Source organism: Rhamphochromis longiceps, linkage group LG22, assembly GCF_057381845.1.
Source record: "Rhamphochromis longiceps isolate RC_006_pf linkage group LG22, R_longiceps_female_GT1.1, whole genome shotgun sequence".
In the NCBI taxonomy this organism is placed as follows: domain Eukaryota; kingdom Metazoa; phylum Chordata; class Actinopteri; order Cichliformes; family Cichlidae; genus Rhamphochromis; species Rhamphochromis longiceps.
The window spans coordinates 6,823,109-6,843,696 of NC_140577.1; the positions used below are offsets into that span (position 1 = coordinate 6,823,109).

Below are 20,588 nucleotides of genomic sequence, written 5' to 3' on the forward strand. Positions count from 1 at the left end.
TTGGGTGCTTTTATTCATGTCTTTGTTCCTAAGTAAACAGCAGTTCTGATATATGTATAAAGAACGTCTTTGTCATAAAGTAAAAGTGTATTAACAGCAAAAATTGCGCAGTAGAGCCACTGTCTGTGGTTCTTTCTCTTCATCGTGAACTTTGCTTACATTTCCTTTCCTCTTTAAACAATTAATTAGCATTTGATCCACGTGTGATGTCATCCCCATCAGGCTATGTGTTTTTGGCTTTTTGGTATCTGTAGCCTTTGCATTAATTGTACTGGTTTTATCGTGTGTGCAAATAAAATGAACCTTGAATTTGGTGCACCCACAGGTCAGTAAAATATTACTGAGGGCCACCAAAAAAAATTTGTTCTTCTAGTGGGCACTTGAAAGTGGCTACAGAAGCAAGTTAGTCCCCACAGATAAAATGTTAAAATGTTGAACTCTACATCAGAAATAAACATGTTTACACCCTGGCACCGCAAACTATTTTGGTCTTTATTGATAGTTACCACATATATATAAACTGTATGGGGGTGATTGTTTTTTAACTCATTCTCTTGGATGCTGGTGAGGCTGAAAGTTAGGTTCAATTTCAATTCAGTTCAATTTTATTTAGACAGCGCCAAATCACAACAACAGTCGCCTCAAGATGCTTAGTATTATAAGGTAGACCCTACAATAATATATGCCGAGAAAAACCCAGCAATCATATGATCCCCTATGAGCAAGCACTTTGGCAACAGTGGGAAGGAAAAACTCCCTTTTAACAGGAAGAAACCTCCAGCTGACCCAGGCTCAGGGAGGGGCGGGGCCATCTGCTATGACAGGACAAAAGAAATGCTGTGGAAGAGAGCCAGATATTAATAACAAGTGATTCAGTGCAGAGAGGTCTGTTAACACATCGTGAGTAAGAAAGGTGACTGAAGAAGAAATACTCAATGCATCATGGGAATCCCCCAGCAGCCTACATCTAATGCAGCATAACTAAGGGAGGATTCAGGGTCACCTGATCCAACCCTAACTACGTGTATGCTTAGAGGCTTGGCTGCTTACATTGACAGCTCTCCTCATTAACTGGACGCATTGAAAACTGGTCCGATCCGCTGTGATTGGGGCATTGGTGCCTTTATAGCATTTTTAATGCAGTTGTCTGACAAATAATATGGTTTTGCTGTGTAGTTATTTGTCTAGTTTGTGCTCCAGTCTGGATGAGTGAAATTGTGCAGCTTAATTAGTATATTACTATTACTAGGTAATAGTTTATGGATGCAGCTCAACAGAGTTTCCCCTCATCCAAATATGGTAACTTCCCGAACCAAGATGCCATTTTCCCAGATGCAAAAATGCAGGATTCAAAAGGTGGAGTCAAGAAAATGATGGATGGGTACAACTGTGTCTTTATCCATGTTTTATGTTCAGTCTACACTTTAAAGCCATGAACACAAGTGGCAAAACTATCAGCTTTGCTTCTCGAGGATCTTTGAGTTCCTTATGTTAGGATTTCATATCTTCCTTTGTGATTAAATGATAATATCTTGTCTTGAGTCAAATGTTAAAAATGACTTTAAAGTGAAACAGTTTCTTCTGAGGAATGAATATCGAAAGCTTTGATACATCAGTCGCTCTGGCAACCACTCAGACCCGCTGCTCGCTGTGTGTAATCTGTGACTCAGTGTGTGTAGTGTCACAGTTATCGAGTGTGCAGCGGGTGTCACCCTTTTTATATGTGTACGCATGTGTGTGAGCACGCGTGTGTGTAAGGGAGTGATAAGGGGTGTTTCACTTTAAACTTAAAAAGGGCGAGAATATCGACATGTCTAGACATGCAAGACTGAGAGCGGGAGTGCAGAGAGCAACAAGGACATTCACACCTCCTACACACAATACACACACAGACACACACACACAAACAAACATGCAAGCACGCACACTCGTTCCAGACAATCAACAACCTCAGACAGGGCATTAAGGGCAGGTCCAGCGTGATATGAATGTTTTTCATTGCTCTCAGCAGAAAAAGGAGCAATCGTATTGCTGGCGTGTTGTCATGGATACACTGTTTCCACCGGTAGAATTAGTGCAGTAAAGCGTTCAGGCCTGAGCTGATTACTGGTGTGCACTTTTCTCTCCCCCCTCTCTCCTTCTCTCTCCCTCTCTCTCCCTATCACATCCCTCGCACTGCTGCTAACAGCCACCTGCCTCTGTAGCGTAACGTTTCCTCCGCCATACATTTTTTTAAACACCTAGAGCCATCGCGGGCCCAGAAACAAACACAGAAGAAGGCAGAGCAGGCCCCACGGCTGAGATCTCTCCTAAATATAGCCCAGCTCAAGTGCAGCTGCATTAGCATCACAAGTTTCATTACTGCTCTCTTTGAGTGCATCTGCAGTCTTCAGTGACGGAGAAGAAGGAGGAATAAGAGCTCAGAAGTAGCTCAGGAGCTGTTTTATTGCTATACTTTCCACCCACGGGAGTGATTATTAGGAAAGGTCTAGTGGTAGTAACGTGCAGTCATGGGTCAGATGCATAGTTTTCCCCACTTTAAATCGTGTGCAAGTCTTTATCAGTTCAGCCTTTTGCTTGTCACTAAACCAAGTAAACCAATAAAAACATCTGATGTAGATATCCGAGCAGTGCTTCTCTGTGATAGTTTCACAACTCACTACTGTCAGTAGTTGATCAGTGCACTTCACCTCTTCCGGGTGTTAGCATTTCCTTAAAATGTTCAAAGTATCTCTAGCCAGGTTTTTCATAGCTAAAATAACCTAAACCGAAAAATAAAACTACCCACCGTTGCATTTGGCCATATTCTGGTATGTCACAACCACAGAGAGTATAAAACGTGGACATAATCACCATGACATCACCCACTGGTTTGTGAAGGCAGTTATGAAGCCTTGCGCCGAGCATTTTCACTGTCACCATCTTAGTGTTTTGAAACTGGATGTGATGAGTGAGGGTTAGATCTCGCTAATGGCTTGTAATTCACAAGAGACAAGAAACCCCCTCCCTGCTCTCACCAGTGAGCTTCAAACTTTGCTTTTTTGACAAAGCTAATGGTTAAGACCTCCAAGTATGCCTTCGCCTTAGTTATCCCGCTATAGGCTCATGCTGCTGGGGACTTCCCCTCTTTTTACTAACCATGTTTTATATACCACAGCTGCATGTCTGTCTTTGTGTCTCTCTTTTTTCTCTCCCTTCAACCCCAAACTGATCACAGCAGGTTACTGCCACTCCCTGAGCATGGTCTCTTCCTGTTAAAACAATGTCCTTCTCCCCGCTTTTGCCAAATAGTTGCTTGTGTGTCTGTTACAATACCATGTTTGCAATGTAAAGTGCCTTGTGTGTACGATATGTTTAAATTGAGAGATTTTAGCCTTTACACACATGTACTACACAGATGAGCAGGTCGTAGTAGTAATTATTGTAATTGACCACATCTGTGGCTGGAAACAGCAAAATGTGTTGCATGTCGACAGTTTGAAATTCACGCTTCTTTCTATTGTTACAATAATTCGTGACATTATAACTGTATCCTATTGAGCTGCTCTTTTAAACTAGCAGACTGTCATTAGTTACACTTTATTTGAAAGGGTCTTAATTCTCTTAATTTGGTCTTATAGCCAATTCAAGAAATGTCTTCACTGAAAATTCTACAGTAACAAATGTCTGCATCAGGACTTATTTGATTATTAGGATCCCCATTAGCTGTAACACAAAGCACAGCTATTCCTTCTGGGGTGGGCGTGTATATTAACACATTTTAAAACAGTGATGTAAAACAGTGTGACTTCTTTTAACTTGTGGATGAGGTGTAACCAGTTGCCCAGAAGTCATGTGACGTGTCATATAGCTGTGACAGAAGTCTGTATGAATCGGTTTATCACAAATGAAGTGTGTCATGTGTTTCAGTCAAGCAGTACACATAAATAGCCATAGACCTGCCTGTAATTTGCCACACACAGAAATCCAGTGTAATTTTGTTTGGGATTGTTTGTTTATGTCTTGTGTTTATATAATGAACGGTTGCTATGGTTGCTATCAAATGTTGTCTCTGCTCTTCCTTAAAATGTCTGCATCAGCTGATTTGTCCTCGATTGAGACCTTCAATCTCGTGGGTTTAAGAGCAGTGCAGCTGGATTTTACCTTCAACCGACTAATGAGGAAAACAACAATAACGTGTGTGAATTGTTTTGCATTTAAGGACTTTCCCGGGCATCTTAGCAAAGCGTCTTGTGGTGTATAAAGAATTTGAATAAGCCTCACTTCCTCAACTGAAGTTCCCTTTACAAACAGTAGTATAAACTTGGAGAAAGAAGTACGGAGTCCAGAAGTCTCAGTGCTGTGATGCTAGTCATGTGATCCGAGAATCTGCATCTAAAGGATTTCTTAAACACAGTGAAACTAACAGCAGCTACAGTACATCCAAGATGCACTTCTTTTTCTTACTTGTCTAGCTCAGCAGTATCTAGATCTTCATTTAGAAGAGCAATAGCTGGCAAATGGTTAGCTATATTTAGACCATTTTAATACTTAATTATATAATTATAAATGGAAATGGAAACTGGACATGTCAGTGCTGCAGCGAAGAGTTCACCACCAGTTCGTTTCCACCAGGCTGGACTTGAATCTGGACTAATGGAGGCAGGGGAGGAACAGGGAGCTGGGAGGAACTGAAGCTGAACGCTTTATCAAATAAACTCAGTAAAGATGTCTAAAATACCATGCCTCTGTAATTAATATAACTAGAAAGGTTAGTGGTGTATAATTCAACAGTTTAACAAGTTTATGTAGCTTAGTTTCCATTAACCTTGTGAGTCTCTTCTTTTACATGCTAGCTTTGTGTTTATCAAGTTTATGTTTAGCAGGTTTCGTTTCTGCTGAGTTTACCACCTTGGTTAAGGATATCAGCATGTTCACATTCACTAAGTAGCCTGAAACACAAAAAAACAGCTGTGGTGAATGGGAATGTTTTTGCTTTTACAGGATCAGTCATTAACAGACAACCGTGCAGGGTTTTTCTCCATGCAGGAATCTTTTGTGCACCCCAAAAATGCTTTAACCCAGAAGGATATTGTAATAAATATACTGAAATCAAATTATGCTTGAGCTTTTCATTCGCTCAGCAGTAAAACACTGTAGAATTTGGTCTATAAAATGTTCAGAAGGAGCATAAGAAAGCATTAATTTATGTCATGTAAGGCCAAAGAATCACTTACTTTATGTGAATTAAACATGCCTACTGGGATCCCCATAGACCCATTTCAGCCATCTCAGAATGAGTGGTGGCAAACCAGTGTTTACCAGCATCCAGACTCATCCTCTGTGAGCTATGAACACTGAGTAAAAAATGAATGTTAGTCCAATGTTGTTGAGATGTTTTAGTCTTTAACAATATCCTGGTTCAACACAGTCGTTGCCATTCCAGGGAAATATTGGAAATACATAATTATTAGGGCAATTCATTGGACTAGGGCAGTTCTTTAAATTATTTTATTTGTATGTTCAAACATATTGTGAAATATTTGTATTAGGGAAAAAAATCTCTAGTAAAGGAAATTACTCCAGGAAAAATATGTACCCAGTGAAGGCTTGACTATAAAATTTACAGTAAATGTATGTACGTATGAACGTTATGGCATTCTGTTTCTTTTTTTAAATATTAATTGTAACTTCTTTTCAACATCTCCTTTTATTTTACTTAAGTTACTGAAGCAACCTTGCAAACAGGTGTTGTAAAATTACTGTTAAAAGAAAGAAAGAAAGACTGAGCAACGAGTTTTAGTTTTGAAAAGTCATCAAACTGCCTCTCGTGCCAAGCTCCTCTTTCAACCTGATATCAGCAGGAATATATATCACGTATGGTCAAACAACAACTTCTCTGTGATTTTCCAGTATGATTTAGGGGAAAAATACTGCTGGGTCCTTATTTTGGACCCATGATGCATTGTGACTCTGTAAGATGGCAGCAGGAGAAGTTGCTCTAAACTCTTTGAATTTATTGCATTTTGTTTTACGGTGTCGTTTGTGTCAGCTTGAAATAGATCCCACTACAGAGAGAGTTCAGCTGAGAGTCTGAAGTTCGGCAGGGGTCTAGACAGCGAGTAGACTGGAGTCTGGAATCTGTGTGGATAAAATAACAGGTTCCCTCGTCACATCGCACACCACATGACCCCTCAACTCTCATTATCCTGAGGGCTCATCTGCATGTGTGTGTGCTGGAGACAGGTGCTGACTAGGTGACTGAGTACACAACTCCATTCATGGTCTCCAGACACATTTTGTCAAAGTGTGGTTTTTAGTATCGCTTCAACAGCAGTGATGGTCACACAAGACTTCACATGCTGCCAGCGGGCAGAGTGATACTTTCTGTTTACAGGCAGTGATACTGAGGCAGATAAACATGATGACATTTCACTTTTTCTCTCTCCCTCTTTCCCTTCTCTTCCCACAGTTTGGACCAACGTGGAGCCTCGGTCGGTGCCAGTGTTCCCTTGGCATTCGCTGGTCCCTTTCCTGGAGCCCAGCCAATCGGGAGCAGCTGCCCAGCCCGTTGATGGCCAACAGCTTGTCAATCAGAGCAAAGGTACCAAATGACCATATTCCTTTTCTGTACACACGACCTCGTAAGGTTTTACCCAGGAGAGGTGTGCCGAAGATGGATTCGTGCCCTAAAAACAGTTTTATAAACAGTTTTCCCACAATAAAATATTCATAACAGGAAACGGCATGCAGGGATATGTTCTCAAATAACGCCTGCCAAAACAATCAAGTACAAATCAACAGCCAAGTCAGTGTTTCCCAAAACAGTTGCAACAGGATTGCAAATCACCACAGTTGGTGTTCACACCATTATTATTCTCGTAACATTGTTGATAACACTATTTATTGAGTCAAGTACTGAAATCTATTCAAAGACTGATTTGAGCAGGTGGGGATTGTCAGTAAGCTACAAGCTAATTTGGAAACAGAAATCTCTTTTGTACACATCTTAATGGGATTTTATTTTAGGCCCTTTAAGTCATATTTTTAAGAGCTGTAGGCTGTTTAAAGAGGTTCTGCTTACCACCTCTCTATTTATATCTGCTACTGGAGTAGCTTTGCATGATTCACAGTTCAAAATAAACAAGTAGCTTTAGCTCCTCCCTCTTCAAGCCAGCTTTCATCTGATTGGCTGCTCCTTACAAATAGAGGTTTGAACAGCAGGAGGAAACCAAAAGTACTAAAAACTGTCTCACACCCAGCATTTTGAGCTGTCTGAAGCCTGAGCCTTTCAGCCACAGGGATTTTACATGTTAACCTCATTATTTGAGACTTCATCCATGTTTAATATGATCTCTACCACTTTAACAGTGCATACCACATATGAGAGAAAATAAGGGTCCACTTTAAGACCTGCTTCGAAGGTCACAACTTAAAATTGCTTGTTTTATCTGCTCAGAAAATCAGAGTAGCTGGTGATAATTTCCCAATGAGCTGACCTGCTCATGAGTGTTTAGCAGCATTTGCTGCACACACCAGCATTTTCAGCCAATGTTAGTGTTTTTATAAATACTTAGCCACCTAGACATCACTCATTAGTTTTTGGATTACCAGTTTGAAGGTTAGAGTTTGACGTTTGGCCCAGTGCCATCTCGGCTCTGTGAAACCGAAAATGACTATATTTAGATGAGAGAATAGAGCTAATCAGCTAATGCCTAGCTAATTTGGTTAGCAAAGTGTATCTGTTATATACACAGACTGTATAAGTGAAGACAGTGCAGTTTTGATCACTAGTTTCTACTTCTACTGAAATGCAGCACAACGTTTATTGTGCAAATTAGAGTTTGAAAGCAGTATGAAGCATGGTGTGCTTTAGGGTGGGCCTACTAAGAGTTGCTGTGTAAGCATGCAACGCCTCTTAGTTTCTCTGTGAAATCCACCATCACTTATCATGTGTGGTTTCAAAACATCAAGATGACGATGCAGAAATACTGAGCTTGAGGCTTCACAGTAATGGTAAACGGTAAATGGCCTGCATTTGTATAGCGCTTTACTTAGTCCCTAAGGACCCCAAAGCGCTTTACACTACATTCAGTCATTCACCCATTCACACACACATTCACACACTGGTGATACCAGTGGCACTGAACTGCCCATTTGGTGACAGTCGGTGGTTATTTACAGTAAGTGGCTTTATTATCTTAGAAGTCAGCAGGGTTAAAAACAAAATTTTCCTTGCTGAAGAAAGTGAACAGCCAACTCTTTTGATGATACTGAGAAATACTTTTGCTAGAAAATTAGAGAAATAACATCGAGAAAACAAAAGTAATATTAAGAGAGTGAGCAGAGAAAGAAAACCCCACTCTGTTTCGTATCTGTGAAAGTGGAATAGATAACTTCGTTGGACCCAGATCACCATGATCAGACTGCACCAAGTTACAAAATGAACATCATGCTGTATTAAATAAAAAATAAAATTAGCTTTGGAGACTATAAACTCATGAGGACATTATTTGCTGAGGCCTTAAGTCATGTAATTTTCTCATAAACGTCTGCATCATAAGACTTCTGTTTTTGCCACTCCTGGATCCACTTTTTAGACCCAAAAGCTATGTCTTATTTTATTTTGTTAGATTTGTTCACCACACAGCCTGACTGACTAAATGCTGCAGAGAGTGTTAGCTAAATAAGTAATGGTGAATTCAGAAGTTGAAGCCAGTCTCTGTAAACCCGTCAAACCTTGAAAACAGAATAAATACAAGGAATACTCGGCTAAATCTTTCAGTCTGTGGATTTAATGGACGCACTTATTTGATGTACAGATTTAGATTTTAACTTTTCAGAGAACAGTTTCTTTATGTTTGCCTCCATCTTACACAAGTATTTTTGTTACTACAGCAATAGATTATAACATAGATTGAGTCAGAGCTTGTCACACCTCCCACAGACAGTTGGCCAGAATACCTGCCATCAGCAAGCTGCATGCAGAGTAGCCCCGTGTTTACACATACGCCACTGTTACTTTCATAAAGCTTCTCCACTAACTGGCACATAAATCGCTTTTTTTGGATAATATTTTCAGAGCCTCGCTGTGCTGTAGCTCTGGTGAGTGACGGGCGGTCAGGTCCTCCAGACCTGGAGAGAGGATCGCCATCATGTCCACCCCCAACGAATGACAATCCTCCTACAGACAGGGGTGGGGTGGACAGCGAGATGGAGAGTGACACAGATGACCCGTAAGTACAAAATGTTTGTTTGTTTTTTCATTTTATGCAGAGTTTCTTTCTGGCGAGTGATGTTTCGACGCGTACAGGGTCTTTTCATATGTTTTATTTGCTTGGATATTGAGGATTAAAGCCATAAAACACACTACAGTCAGCTGACTTCAGTTCCTGTGGGCATCAAAGGACAAGCGCATGATTTGAAAGTGCATTAAGACCAGGAAGTACCCACTGCTGTTAAAGTGACCTGGAATTTCTTAATTGTTTTTTCTTTCTTATTGTTTTAAAGAGTTTTTATTCCTGTGAAGCACTTTGAACCTTTATATATGATTCAAGACTATAGAAGTGGTTGTGAGTGTACATGAGTCCAGGAGTGCCATGGGATTTTAAGTCAACCAAGCTTTATTATTTTAACTGCACAAATGGAATTTACATACATTCAGTGCCCTGAATGACACATCAAAGGTCCTGATTGGTAGAGAGGACAACATTTGTGAGGGGGAAGATTTCTTGTGTGGAGAAAACAAATAAAAACCCCTATCAGGAGAAATTACTCCAAAAGTTTCCTGTTTATGACTTCAGCTGGACTGGGGGTGTCAACGGCTTTCAGCATGAGTGTGTCATTTGTTTTTGAGGAGGTAACCACTAATGCCATTGTGCCAAATGAGTTAGAAAGGCACTTGAAGACCAAGGGTCCCCTTTCAGAGAAAGTTTGGCTACTGTAAAAGAGCACAGGATGTTAACTAGAGACGGCAAGAACGTGTGCTGGATTGTGTGGAACTGTCAGATGATGAGGAGTGGGGTTTTAGTTTTAGTGGGGCTTATTGCAAAAGCGTCTTCATCTGACAATAAAATCAAAATTGTCATTCATGTCATTCTGGATAGCATAAAGGGCTTTTTCTCTGCAGATGAAAGCTTGATTTCTCTTTGAAGAAAAGCTAGAAAACCACTGAGCTATACAAATAAAAATGGCCCGACTCTTTGCAAACAACTGCAAAGAAGGCATGCGAACAAAAACACTAATAATGATGTGCCTGCTGACCTCAAACAAGCAGCCAAAGCCTGATTTTTAACACGTCACAAAAGTAGAGCTGAGGCTTGTAGCCTCCATTACAGCACAATCTGCATGGCCTCAACATTTTCCTGCGAAGTGCACTTTGTTCTGTTTGCCCTGTGTTGATACTTAAACACTAAAAAAAGCTCTTGTGTGTAACCTCATTAGGATAGAGGCTTGAGCCTGTGTGTGGGACTGTAGCCTAGGATTCATGTGGTTCACTGGTAATGATGCAATAAGTCGTCTCAGGCCGTGCACACAAAATAAGGAACCACAAGGATAACGTTGTGTCTTTAAAGTCTAAGCTCTTATCGATGATGACCCCAGCCCATATTCTGTGCTATCAGAGTATGTAAATATTGCTTTTGTTAAGCCGTTCTTCCAAGTGTTGGCAATGAGGAGGGGGGGGAAAGTAATTCTAACTGATACGCTTAAAAAACAAGTTGCTTTTTGCTTTTCTCCAAAATATACAGTTAGAGTTTTAAAAAAAATAGCAGATTATATGTAAGATATTACTTTTTTGAGTACAGAGGCCAACATTTATGAGTGCTGTTGGAGAAGAAGTGGAATAATCACAAAAAACAATAGATTGAATTTAAATTCAAGTGTAGAGGGTAGCGTGGTCCCCTGACCAATCAGAAGCCAGTCGACTGCCGAAGCGGTTTAGGTCTTATTTACATGCAAGTGCAGTCTTTATATCTGTCTGCTACTCACATATGAACTCAGTCACTTCTTAGAGCGAAATAGCAAACAGTCTGGAAATCTGTTTATCAGTAGCTGCTTGCTGGTCCCCTCACTTGCTGCTGAGGATATTTTATTCTAAAGTTTTTGTGTTTTTTTTTTCAGAGTCTCGCTGAAACAACAGAGTGTTGTTAACCAGGGACCTTCTGTCCCTTCGTGCTCCATTTAAATGGTGTCAACTCATTTTGAGCAAACACTTCATACATAGTGTTTGTTTCCTTTCTGCGACTCTCGGTATGACTCATGAAAGCGGGTAGTAACTGTGGATTATATTAGATGCAGTTTGTCGGTATAGTTTGAATCTCCAGCTTTAAAACTCTCAAGGACTCTACACTTGGAACAGGTGTATTGAAATCCACCTTTGCCAGCAGAATTCAAAAGAAACAAACAACTTTTCTATCAGCTGCATCGGTGTGTGTGTGTGTTTAAGTGTGTGTGTGTGTGTGTCTGGCAGGAGTTGTATAGTCTGTGCTTGTTCATTCCTCTCAGTCTCAGGCTGTGTCTTTACATCTGGCGGGGTTATTGCTCTTTCAGAGTGACTCAGACGAGCTGCGCGGCTGTCTGGCTGGTAGTGTGGTTATGAATGTTTCAGGGTCACTAGGCTCACAAAGGCTGCTGTCGCCAAAAGAAATAGATCAGCAATATCTTAACGTTACACTGCTTACACCTGTTATCTGCCTACATCTCAATGGAGAGGACAGCGGCATTAATAAAAACAAAAAGTCTGCACATTTAAAAAGAGCCGGTATATTAGCTCCACTACCCTGTTTTTATGTTATTCGTTATCAGCCTCTTGTTATCGGTCCATTCCCAGTCTCTTGCTTTCTTTTTCTGCTTTTGTTCACTGCCACACAAAAGTGAAACATCCCCCTACACAAGCACATTCACACATACGCCTATAAACAGTACTGACTTTACCCAAAGTCCTTCTAGAAGAAAGTGTCTCCACTTGGCAGTTGTTCCTGTTAGCAAACACTAAGGCCCTGTCTGAGCGAGTGGGGAGAGAACCATAACATTTGCTGCATGTGAAGAATCGGTAATTAAATCTGATTAAAAACTGGCTTAAAAGTCAAAAAACTCCCGACGTTGTTTCCGTGAAATCTGCCAAACTCCCAGACGGAAGCTTGTGTGCCATGTTTAACGTGTGGTTTAAACATAACCATGCCATGAGAAAAACACTATTTAAATTATTTAACCCTCAAGTCGCCGAGCTATTTTAGTTTTAGTAACTGTGACCTCCTTACCTTACCGTTAGTTGCAGGCTTATATTTAAGATTTTTGTTTGTACGTGTGCAGAAACATCTTCTGCAACAGCAAATGTTGCTACGCTAAATCTGTTAGCGTAGGTTTGCTTCAACACACAGACGTGGGAAATTCCAATCAAATCAGTAGCTGTGATGTCAAAAAGCACATATATATTACCGTTGGCCTTCCCACACCAATGGACCAATTGTCATTAAAAACAATGAACAGTTGGAGTAGAGGTGAAAATATTTCCTCACATAAATTTATGTCGGGAAACTTTTTTACAGTCAAAACTACCACATCAGCATATTTACATATGTGTCTGGGGCAGTGTTGGGGAGTAACGGAGTACATATGTTATGCTATGCCCTCTATATTTTTGGTAATCCCACGCCGGTGGAAACCCCAAACAAAACACGCATTAAGAGGCTCTAATGCCTGTGTCTCAATCTCACGGCCTATGTCACCTCTACTTGCGGCCTGCATAATGACGTGACGAAATATTTTTAAAAATTATTGTTCAAATAATTATTTTTGTGTTACAGGCATAGCCTCATGGGCTAGTAACCTTCAGTAATAGTAATAATTCACACAGCAATAGTACATTTATGTAGCTGTAAAAAACATGATAATATATTACATTACTCTCATTGAGTAATGTAACGGAATACGTTACAAAATACATTTGGGGCATGTAATCTGTAATCTGTAGTTGAATACATTTTAAAAGTAACCTTCCCAACACTGGTCTGGGGTCATGAATTGTATATTTGGCTACTTGAGGGCTAAGAGCGAGTATCTAATTTTGAAGACTTTGTACACTGTATGGACAAAAGTACCGGGACACTTATACATGTCACCTATAGGAGCTGCTCAGCCTTCACAACATGGGTTTCATGCTGTGAAGCTCCCAGTGCACAGTTTTCATGCTGATGTTAATACCAGAGGAGTTTTGAAACTCTGCAGACTGTTGAGTCAGCAGAACGGCGGTAATTTTAACACCCTTTGCGCCTCAACACTCGGCGCTCTGTAGCTCTGCGTGGTTTGTCACTTTGTGGCTCAGTTGCTGTGGTTCCTGCAGTAATACTACCTTCATTTGAGAGTGGAGAGAGGAAATCTCACAACGCATCTTATTACAGCACCACGCTCAAACTCTGCAGTGTAACCCATACTTTCACAGATGTTCGTAAAGGCAGACCTCATGGCTCTGTGTTTGTGATTTTATACACCTGCGGCAACGAAAACACCTGAATTCAAACATTAAGAGATGTTTTTACATTACTTGTTGTCCATATAGTTACTCCTTCATTACCAGCTCAGTCCAAGTCTCAGCAGAAAACCTGAATAATTCTGCACTAATCCACGTTATGGGCCACAAACACTGAAGATACAGCGAAGATACCTACACCTGCACTATAATATCGAGTTACTGTCATGAATATGAGTAGCCCACGTGTTTCCTGAATCAGCCATCGATCGGCTCTATGAGGACAACCACTGTTCCAAACTGCCTGATTGAGAGTCTCAGAGTACCATGTCTCTGAGTCAAAACTAACTTTATGTTCTTCAGCATCAGAAACAGAGACAGTACTAAACCAAATAAGTTACATTTAGATTTCATAATGCCATGGTGTCAGTTATATATAACATTCCTGTTTTGGGTGGCTTTGGCATTTAATATAATTCAGCAACACCATCAAAGAGGTTTTCAACCTTTCACAAAATGACTGTGTTATCAGAGCTTAAAATGTGTTTTTCTTCATCAGATCTTCAAAAGTAACAGGAACACAAGTCTCTTTGTTTGGATCAATCATGCTTATGTATGTAACCTTCCCCAAAGGCTCAACCCTGATATTCTAATCAGTTAATAAAGTAAAAGTCTTAATTATTATTTTCCATACGATGGTGCTGTGTTGTTTAAAATGTGCTATAAACTTGGCTTTGTTAATGACTGTTTTGAGGGGTTTTCTGTGTAATATCTTGGCAGACATTTCTTAAGCTTGTTATTCCGATAATATCTTTTTACCCCATCCTAACTCTCTGACTCATTATTGTGTTGTTTTTTTTTATATTTCCTTGTTTCCCATAGCTTAATCATTATCTCCATGGACACTGTAAATATTACTCTTGTGCCTTCATCTGCTTTTGTTTATTTATTCTTTCTTTTTCTTGTGTTTGCCATATTTGCCAAAAATGTTGAGTAGAAAAGAAAAGGAGAAGAAAAAAAACACCATATTCATGTAGTCACAGCTTGACACCGAGTTCACTGTCTAACAGACTTTCTGTCTGCCTGCTCACAAAAGCTTTTCTTCTAAACAGAGTTTTTTATTATTATTTCCTTTTATCTGACACCAAGTGTAGCAACAAGATTTCCTGTGTTTCCTGTCGCTCTCAGGAAAAAGTCTGAGAGTCAACACTAAACTATTATTCTTCTGCAGATGCCCTCAGATAATCTTTTCTAATACTGATAACTGGTATGTTCACATTTTAATTCTTAGTATTTCTACATTCCTGTAAGTTTCATTACTTTCCCCCTACGTCAAGTTTAATATCATAATTAAAAGTTAAATTTTCCAATTAATCGACACTAAATCCGTCTTTTGTTTTTTCTCATAAAATGACCAGTCATGTCTTTTGAAGATAAGGTTAGCGTTTCGTTTACTTGTTATTATGAAACTGCTCATTCATACGTAACAAAAAACTGTCATCAGCTGCAGCAACAGCTGTAAAATCATGTTTTTCTATTGTTGTGTTGATAAAAATAATCTAATATTGTACAGTTTAGTTAGGTTTCTGTACTTGAGTACAGTGAACTCTTATCAACACCTGTACAGTTCTTAATAAATTCATTAGACCACCGCACAATGAAAGGTTTATTTCTTAGCTACACTAAATTAACAGTATTAGTAATGACCAAAATCATTTTTTATGTTTCTGTAGTGGTTGTTCCACCAGTATGTGCAATCTCTTTAATCAGAATTGTATTTTTAATACTAAAATGTACATTTTCAAATGTACTGCTTGACGAAAAACTCAAAATATAGTAATGTCCATGATTATTTTTTGATTCACATGCCGAATTACAGTTATTTACACGCATTTATGAGAAGAAAAATTTGTTTTAGAAGTTAAATGTCACACTTGATTAATGTCTGACTTTTTTCTGAAACTCAGTTAGTTTTTTCTGTTTTTTCCCCCTAATCAATACCGATATAATTTTTAGTTTTACACAAAGCTTTGACAGATTTTTAAAAATATTTCTGTTTTCTTGGTGGTCTATAAAAAATCGTGTCAAGCAATGAATGCATATGGCTTATTAACACTTTCTCATCCCTGTACCGATACCCATGCAGTTTCTGCTGATCCAATACAGTCTTTTTCACTTTCGTGAGCAACTAAAATACTAATACAAAGAAACAAAAACTAGATAGAATCAACACTCAGTCTAACCACTATCTAAATTCACAGATTAGTTAAGCTTTTGTGCATTCTGTCAGATTTCTTTTGTCTTTTTATTATCTGATGCTTGTTTTCCTCTGACACCACTGCTCAAAACAGCAAGCAAACACTTTGATTCAGCAATACTTGGAATTTAAAAAAAATGCATTCAAACCATTTTTTTAGCTTGTGAAAGAGTTTATTTTTGGATGTTTCTTCCTTTGGTGATAGTTAATACTTCCAGTATTGTATTCACAACAACAATCTCTGTTTTCTGCAATCACGATCACCTTATACTCATGGATGATTATTCCATGTAAGGTTAAACAAACCTGATCCCACCTGATACCCTCATAATCAGCTAATTTATTTATAATTTTAGTTAATGTGAGTTATATAATAATTACAAAATTTGAACTTCATATTATGAAAATGTTCTGAGTTTCAGGCCCTCAGAGTACATAGAGGTGGGTAGTGATTTGGTCCCATATCTGCCATGTGTGACTGTTAAAAACTGTAACCAAATCTAAAGCCAAAATCATGTTTTAGCCCAGCATGTTAGAGACTCAAAGCAGCCTAATATAAACAACAGTAATGTTGAAATAATATTAAAAAAAGTAAAGCACATCACTGCATTTACCATTTATTTTAACTGCTGTTTACAGCAGCAGGTCAAACTAATGTATGTTTATGTATGTTTGGTTCCCTTTTCCCAGAACCAGTTCAGTGTCTCGGGGGGGAAATGCAGTTTCGTAGCAGAAAAAGCCGTTTCAGTGGAACTCACTGAATACATTCTCAGTAGTTAGCAGGCTTAATGATAGCGACGGTCGCTTTGAGGTGTCTGCACAGAGCTGAAACGCTACTAAAAGACAATATCAGCCACAGTCTGATCACCCTGCTGCCCTGTGGCAAGGGATACAAAAGTGTTTGCTGCTGAACCACAAGACTTTGAAGCCGTTTGTTTCATCAGTCTGAGACGACTCATCCACCACATTCCACCACAAACCTTTATTTCTATGACTTAATTATTTATTCATTAATTTATATCTTTTGTTTGGTTTTTTGTGAGTAGCAAAGGGGATTTTTTTAAAAACCCAGCCTTGTTTTGATAATTAGAAATTACCACCGAGTCTCGAAGAGGTGAGAAACGTCGTGCCAACTAAATTTACAGCAGATGAAAGATACACGAAGTGGAAAAAGCAACACAGATGGAAAGAACTGCTCCATTATTTCATGATTGCATAGAAAACTGCAGGTAACCACTAAAAAGGAAACATTTTTTGTGGTTTCTGCAGCACGACATTTCATACTGGTTAAGTGGTTACTTCATATGAAACGCCACAGTGAGCTGAACCTTCCCTTCCTGCAGCAAATTTGTGAAACAAATTTAAAACATATGAGGTGGAGGAGTGAGATATCTGAATAAGCAGGCACTACTGCATCAGAGACCCTTCTGCTGCATTGCTTTCCTGACTTGGAGTATGTAGCCACACTAGTATGCTTTTATATTTAAAAGGTGTAAATGTTACTCCAGAAAACCCTAAAACACAGACTTGTGATATCAGTGCTGACCTAGTTTTAGTTTCCATACTCTGGGATTGTTTTATAGTTAGACTGGAGACAGATTCGCTCCCTGACTGGGGCTTATCGCTCTCAGAAAATAAACATTAAAGCCAGGCTCACATATGCCTGGCGATGTAAGTCTTCTCACGTCTGTATTCATTTTACATTTTTGTGTCATCACTTGATGATGGATACTCATCCCAGTAGGACTCTAATGTGTTGCTATATTCGCTTTGTAATGACGAATATATTTCAAGTGTCACAATTTCTAGCCAAAATCACATTTTGTTAGAATGACTTTTGCCAACTTTGAGGATCAGTATCATAAGCTATGTTGAAATTTAAATAGCAAAACTGAACTGCATTTTAAATGTTCCTGTGGGGTAGGGGGCTGTTCATGAAAGGTCTCCCGTTTACATTTATGATACCAGGATCATCTTCTATCTAAAGTTATTGTAGGGAAAAATGGGAATGTCGAAGGTGGTCCTCACAAAGGAATCTCTGGTCTTTCTTTTGAGTTCTTCTCCTGTAATATTTTCTGTGTCACTCTGCTTCCTGTCAATGCAGTCATTCGTGGATGGATATTATTTTTTGGGAAACTGTGGTAAAACGTCTGGACAGAGGATAAAGCCTCAGACTGAGGAATCTCCCTTGAATTCCCGTCTCAGTCAGAGTCTCAGTTTCACTTTTCTTTTTGTGTGGATGCAGGTTTTCCCCGGGTTTGGCCAACGATCCATCGCCTTCCACTGGAACCATTAAGAGACGCACACAGTCCCTCAGTGCACTGCCTAAGGACGGAGACAGAAAGGTCAGTCCGGAGTGCACCCAGTCAACCAGCAGACAAGATGTAAAAAATAGAAGTGGAACACCAGATGGTGATTGCTTGTTAAATGTCACTACAATAAACACTCGTGTCCTCTGCCAAACTTTAACCAGAGGGAAAAGGACCACATCCGCCGTCCCATGAATGCCTTCATGATCTTCAGTAAACGCCACCGGGCCCTGGTGCACCAGCGACATCCCAACCAGGACAACCGCACAGTCAGCAAGATCCTGGGCGAGTGGTGGTACGCTTTAGGGCCCAATGAAAAGCAGCAGTACCATGATCTGGCCTTTCAGGTAAACAAACACCCTCAAATTCTTCTTCTTTCCTCCTATTTTATTACTTCTGTGCTTTTTCTTGTAATGAATTGGTTAAATGTTTTGAATTGAGTTTACTGCTAACAAGTCTAACACATTAGCCGCTGTAAACATCCAGTTTCAAGTGGCTTCTCTGTAATTATCAGATAAAAAAAAACTGGGGGAAATTTCACGAGCTGTGAAATCTGCACAGCTGGTATTCAGAAACTGAAACTGCATCAACAGAAAGTTGAAGACCTTTTCTCCTCCTCCTCCTCCTCCTCCTCATCTTTCTCCTCATTCAGGTGAAAGAGGCCCACTTCAGAGCCCACCCAGACTGGAAGTGGTGTAACAAGGACCGCAGAAAGTCTTTGTCAGAGGGCCGGGGTACCCCAAAGGAGCCACGGGAGAGGAGCATGTCAGAGAGCATAGGTGTGTGATGATCACCTCTAATCTGCATTTTTAAGCTAAAGGGAAAAAAACCATCTGTGAATCGCCTCGAACCTTCATAAGTTCTGCAGTGAATTTTAATACCAACTGTTGCTATGAAGCATTGTTTTTTTTAGATCTTCACATAATTTATATGTATAAAACGTATCGAGTTTGCTAGCTGTAATATAGTAATATTACGAAATTTAACAATTTTTCCAAGCAAGTCAAAAAAATACTGGTGAACTGTACAAATCCATTTCTTACTCAGGTGATTTTACATTTTCATACCCACAAAAAAAAATCACCACATCAAAATGCAAAGCAGCATGAGCAGATTATAGAATGACCCCAGTCAGCTGGCAAGTTCAGATCAGGGGCCATCAGCACTCTTACTCTCACCTTTTTTGTCTTGGTGTGACATAAACAGACCACTTTAGGTTACACCTGTGCTCTTTTACCCCTCCCTAAAAGCTCAAACTCACTCTGTTTTCAGGAAAGACGAGTCAAAGAGAGCTGTTGTTTAAAAAGCTCCATCTAGAGGAAATAAAACTCACAATGTTTCTCTAGATGAGCCAGGGGAAGGCTGAATATCAGTATTAAATTATCACAAAGTCATTGTGATTAAGATTATTTGCTATAATGGAGGAGCCTCGTCTTCAGTAATAAAGGGATTTGCTTGTATTTTATTATAAAATGCACAAAGCGTTACACACATTTGTATCAAGTGTCAGGCTTTTGTTCAGTATGGACAACAATAACTAAACCCCTCGACTGTCAGAATATAAAGGAGCGTTTCTGAGTATAAACGTATTGATTTGAAGCTGTATTGATCCGCTCCTTGATGATTCAATGTGATATTTGATCTTTGTTCTGAGTCTGCTCTTCTCTCTTCCCCAGATGCCCACTCAGAGTCCCAGGTGCTGGAAGGGAAGGGGGGAGGCTCGGGATGGCCGGGGGCATCGGAGCGTCGAGGAGGGATGTTTGGGGGGCCGTCTCACCGTCCCCGAGCCTTTTCCCAGAGTGCAGTGCACACCCTGGAGCAGAGGGAGTGGGAGAGAGACCTGGAGAAGGTGCGAGGTTGTTAATCTGTAGCTGCCAGGCAGCAAACAGACTCAGGAGATTTAAGACTGTGAAGAAAGCTGTTTCAGATCACTGGATACCACCAACTGGTTACTTACCAAACAGTGTAATTTCTCAGAAAAACACCCACGTAAATCTATTTAATGTGTCAAGTTGAGTGTATTTAACAAGTTTCTTAGAGAAAAATGCATCCCAGAGTGAAATGAAGAAGCAACAGAGTGAAGTAACTTAAAGAAACCCACATGAACTCAGCGGTTGCAGTGTTTGTGTGTGCCTCTGCACGCACACCGCAGACGTGTGTCCCTCAGACCGCAGAGCGTTTTGGCCGAATGCTGTTCAAAAGCAGTTCAAATGGACTCGCTCGATGCTTTGTGTGAGGGCTCGAGTTGTTGCTGCTGAAAACCCAGTGGAAGCTCTGGGGGAGAGCAGCCTCCAACTTCAAAGGTTTCGCCTTCTACTTTTTGTGTGCCTTTGAAGGTATGAGACTGGTGTTTGCTGCTTCGCTCCTAATCACAGAGGAGTAGGCCTACATGCGAGCGCTTTTGTCTGAAGGCGTTCATCTGATGCCACGGGCGTAAAGAATGTATGCATGCTTTAATAATAGCTGCATTACTTCTGTCTGATTTCTTTAGAGTTTATAAACAGCACATCTTCCAACACTAACACTTTTTTCACGGGTTTCTCCCATATTTTAAGACAATCCTGTTTTCCTCCAT

At 39.9% G+C, this 20,588-nt stretch overlaps 1 protein-coding gene across 5 annotated transcripts in view; it reads left to right on the top strand.

Moving 5' to 3' along the window:
- The window catches only part of cica (capicua transcriptional repressor a), a 53,014-nt gene that overhangs the window by 16,302 nt on the left and 16,124 nt on the right, over positions 1–20,588 (top strand). For all 5 annotated transcript variants that reach the window (XM_085397068.1, XM_085397071.1, XM_085397073.1 and 2 more), the window contains exons 4-9: positions 6,452–6,583; positions 9,062–9,215; positions 17,950–18,049; positions 18,178–18,360; positions 18,666–18,792; positions 19,690–19,862. In XM_085397068.1, the coding sequence (XP_085253194.1) occupies positions 6,452–6,583; positions 9,062–9,215; positions 17,950–18,049; positions 18,178–18,360; positions 18,666–18,792; positions 19,690–19,862 (869 nt within the window). The remainder of the gene's footprint in view (positions 1–6,451; positions 6,584–9,061; positions 9,216–17,949; positions 18,050–18,177; positions 18,361–18,665; positions 18,793–19,689; positions 19,863–20,588) is intronic.